The sequence below is a fragment of the Vigna umbellata genome, chromosome 5 (assembly GCF_029865625.1).
Source record: "Vigna umbellata cultivar VRB3 chromosome 5, Vumbellata_1.0, whole genome shotgun sequence".
Classification (NCBI taxonomy): Eukaryota; Viridiplantae; Streptophyta; class Magnoliopsida; order Fabales; family Fabaceae; genus Vigna; species Vigna umbellata.
Window position 1 is genome coordinate 70572430 of NC_142169.1, and position 4780 is coordinate 70577209.

A 4780-nucleotide genomic window follows, 5' to 3' on the forward strand; every position below is an offset into this window, starting at 1 on the left:
ACTTAAGGACGAAATAACCTATTAAGCCTATTTAAAATTGAACACAAGCAATAATATTTTTCAATCACATTTACATATATAATAAAATTTACTACAGTATATAAACAATTACACTATTTTTTTCTTAATTTTTTTTTATAATTTTAATTTTAGTATTTTAGAATATACTTACATGCATCAATCAATTATCAAAAAGTCAGAAATAGGATTCCATCTCCAAATAGATAATTTTTAGAGTCCTTAACTATTTCCACCTTTTTTGCTTGAAATTTAGTTGAGAAACTGACACATGAAGCTGCAGTGCTTTGAAAAAGAAGGAAACAATAGTATACAATAGCATTGATTATTTCAGACCATTTTTTCATAATCATAACCAACACTTAGATGAACTTTTAATGCATTGTTCCAGGGTAAGAATAAAAAAAAGTAAAAAATCAAATTCATACTGAAAAGAAAAATAATAATTTAACACATATAAATTTTTTATATTTAATTAACACTATCATCTTTTACTTTTTTACTTTCTTTTAAAAAATATATATAACTTTTTTATAATTATTTTATTTTTATATTATCTATCAAATAATGTAAAATAAACCCTATTATTATAATATAGAAAAAGGATCTGTCAAAATTTCAAAGCAATGGTTCCACCATCCCTCTATAATTGATACTTTTGATTCCTGGTCTCAGTAGATCTCCAAACTTTTGCCCAATAATACAAAAGAAAGGAAGAAACTTAACGGATAGATTCCAAGTCTTTTTCATGTAACATTTTCTTTTATCATCATGAATTCTTCAAAAATACTTAATTTTTTTAAGGGTTTGCTAATTTGTATACGCCTCTTTTTTTAGTATATTTTAGTAATATGTACCAAATTTTAGTAGATAAAAATATTTTAATATATTATAAATTTTAAATTTTAAAGTTAAAGATATTTTAATAATTTTTATTTTTAAAATTATAAAAAAATTAGACAAGCGTTTCTGATTGTTTTGAATTGGGACTAATACATGATAGAGAAAATGTTAGAATGAGAGAGATGAAAAAGAAAGCTTTGAGAGGAATGAAGGAGATGAGCATGATTTGAGTTTTTTTCTTTTTAAAATGAAACTTATTAAAATACCCTTAATCTTAAAACTTAGAATCTATTATAATATTTGTGTTTACTAAAATCCGATACACAATATTTTTGTTTACTAAAATCGGATACTACCAACTAAAAAGGCGTACTCAAGCAAACCTAGTTTTTTTTAATTACTAAATTTAGCTAAAAATCTAGTTAATCTGTTTTTAATGGGCCTCTTACCTCAGTTATGTTTTTCCTATTTACGGGTATCCATGTGACAAATTCAAATATAGGATAAGCACCTGACCGACCCGATCCATGTGAAAATTTCTGACCCGATCCATATAGAAGATAGCCATGATTTTGTAAGATATTGCTCCACCCACTTTTTTCTTGCTCTAAACACACTGACACAGTTAGATCTGCTTCCTCTATCCATCCATGGAAGCTTTACTTTCCCAATTCACCTTCCTCTCAGAGCAGGCCCTTCAAGACAAGAACTTTGACCCTTCCACAATTGAAGATCTGATGAAGCTGTTCGAGATTGAATCCTACAAGGCATGGGCAGCTGCTGAACTGGAGCAAGACAGAGAGGTGGAGGAAGCAGAAGCTGGCATGCAAGAAGCTGAAGAGTACCTTGACTCGGTCATGGAGACTGCCATGGATGAGTTCAGACGGTTTGAAGAAGAGCTTGAGAGGATGGCAAAAGATGAAATGGAAAACCTTGTTCAAACTGCTGAAAGAGCCAGAAAAATGGGAAACTTGATGGAAAAAGGTGCCTCTGTTGCTTCCAAGAAGTATATTGAGGCTGCTCTCAATTCAGCCACTGCTTCCATGAAATCAGCTTGGAAAGGTCTCTCTTCTGGAAAGGTTCATCCTTCTTAATATATCTCCAATTTCCCATACCCCTTTTCTTCATTATATATGTATTATTCACTTCAGGTTAAACCTGTCATTAAATATATTTCATACCCCTTTTATTCTTTCTTGTTATTTCTACATTGCTGCTTTGGAAAAATAGAAACTTTATTATATCAGAATTGTACCGATTGAGATGCTGAAGAACATTCAGCCAAAACTGTAAGCAGAAAACATATTCACTGTTGTTTATAAGGCCAAAGGCCAAATCCATGGTTTGATTTGAGTGTATCTATCTGTATATGCAACTAACAATACAAGGCTCATGATTCAAGCAGCTTAATTAATTTAGAGTGGCTATATTGCTTCTCTGATTCATTTTCTGGGCTAATTTAGAGGAAAAATATTTTCTTCTGGGGTTTTCCTGCAGATTAAATTGCTGTTTTCCTTCCAGATTTAAATGGTCTTCTTATGCATGAAGATGAATCTTGTTTGTTTTCAGATTTTACAAATGTGTAGTTGCATAGCCATACTCAAGTTCAACCTATTTCTCAATGAAATCTTGAATTCAAACAACTTCATTTAGTGTGTACATAGATGTTAAACTTTGTCATTTGGCTAAAGAACTGAGTAGTAACAAGCTGTTTACCACATCTTTTTGGGATCTTCACCTTGGATTGGCACAATGAAGAAAATGGGTATCCAGCTGATGATTAATATTTTATTATACAGTGGATGTTTTCTGAGTTCTGACAATGAAGATTGGAGTTACTCTGCACATACTCAGTTTTCTTATGCAATACATGCATGCGCCTGATCCTGGATATTCATGTCCATATTCTTATTTTAAGAATCTAATATCCCTCTCAAGGGATTTATTTTTTTGGAGTTGGGAAGTCCTTGATACACTTTAATGCCAAAACTGGGTTTTTAATATATATTTGATTAAAAATAAATTAAATTTATATGATTAGAAACTTAATTAATTTTTATTTTTATTTTAACTATTACAATATTTATCTTTTTAACTATAAAAGGTTGAAGAAATTCATGCATAATTAAATTTATCTTAACTCCAACCAAAGTTGGTAATGTAGGGTGGATTACTTTGCATAACCAAAAATAAAAAAATCTATTATATTTTAAGTTTTAAGTAAGTTAGGTTTACTTTATTTTTTTTTATAATAGGAACAATGATGTTGTAAAAGTACAATGATGTTAGGGAATGTATTTCAAAGCTACATGCAATGTTAGTGAAATAAAAGAACGATGTTGTAAAAGTCAAAACAAGATGATGGTTAATTACTATATTGTTTTAGTAGATTAGACAATAATTTTTTTTTATGTTTTTTTTCATGAAATATTTAGTTTTGATGTTTGATTATAGTTGTTATTCTTATATTTATTTAACTTATTTCCGTTTTATTAGTCATGAAATACAATAAAGATATAAAATATTAAAATAATATTATTATTGCAATATTTGTATATCTTTTTTTCTTTTAAAATGTTACTTATTTTTAAGATGTAGACTAAATGTTACGCGAGTGGGACCATTGTCGTTCTTACCTGCATATCTTCGAACAACATTTTAGAGTGTCAAAATAAATATATAAAATTTTTGGATGTACCAAATACATAAAATACATTAAAATTAAAAATTTATATATTAATTTACATATATATAAAACAAAATTGAGGGATAAGCCCCTGGAACGAAAAATTTAAATACATTCCAAAGTCGATAGTATTACTGCTTAATTTCATATTAAATACTAAAAATCACAAAGTCACGTTACATTATTTTGGATTTTATTTGATGTATAAAAAGATGTGCATGCATAAAAATTTGTTATTTTTTATAACATTTATCTTTGTAGTGAAGATGGTTTTTCATTATTTGATATAAAAACGAACTTTTGCAATATTACACACATGAAACTCATAATTTAATAGTTGCCTTATTTTTTAATAGATTATAATTACATTAAAAATCCCTTAATAAAAAAAACTAATGAGCATGAAAAGAGTGCAAGGAGTGGGAACTTAATATAACTTGATTCTTTCCTATTATTATAACTAGAGATTTATATGTATCCATATTTTTATTCTATTACAATTTATAATTTTAAAAATATATATAATTATATAAAATTAAAATAATATAACTTCAAAGAATATATTACTTTGCAGGAATAGTATTAAAATATATATCCCGTGTTAAAAAATTGTTTAATCACTTGTTCTATTAAATAAATTATTTCATTTATTAAAGAATAAGATTACTTAAATAAAAGATAATATGAAAAACAATTGTTTAAATATGTATTCAAAGATATACATAACATGTTAGTTTCAAGGATAAAATATATATAACTTGTAGCTCAGGAATTCAATGTTTTTTCTTTTTGCACCCTCATAAATAATGTTGCTGTTTTGTTCTCCACCACAGAGGAAGAAGAAGAGAGAATATTCAATTTGGAACAAGCTAAATGTGTTATGAAAAATCTCTTCCTGTAAATCTCATTTCAAAAGGTATAGTATATGTTTCAGAAAATTTATTTCAAAATATATTTCATACGTTTTATAAAATTTATTCCAGAAATTATATTTTGAAAATTATGTCTAAAAATTTTGAATTTTTTTTTCTAGAAATTCCATTGAAAGTTACTTTTATAAAAGCAAAATAATTATTTTAAAAATTATAGAGTACAGTTAGAAATTTTGGGGGTGAAGGAAGAAAAACGCCTGCAATAGAACAACCCAAACACTGAAGATCCGATCCGTTTGGGTTTCAACCAAAACTATTTTAGTGTTTTTTTTAGAGTGACACATTAATCTAAAATTAGGAG

The 4780-nt window shown here is 27.3% G+C and overlaps 1 protein-coding gene across 1 annotated transcript; it reads left to right on the plus strand.

Moving 5' to 3' along the window:
* Positions 1–1451: 1451 nt before the first annotated feature.
* On the plus strand, positions 1452–2219 carry LOC124841156 (uncharacterized). Its single transcript, XM_047317371.2, has one exon. The coding sequence runs from the start codon at positions 1512–1514 to the stop codon at positions 1953–1955; it is 444 nt and encodes a 147-aa protein (XP_047173327.1). The 5' UTR covers positions 1452–1511; the 3' UTR covers positions 1956–2219.
* The last annotated feature ends 2561 nt before the right edge of the window (positions 2220–4780 follow it).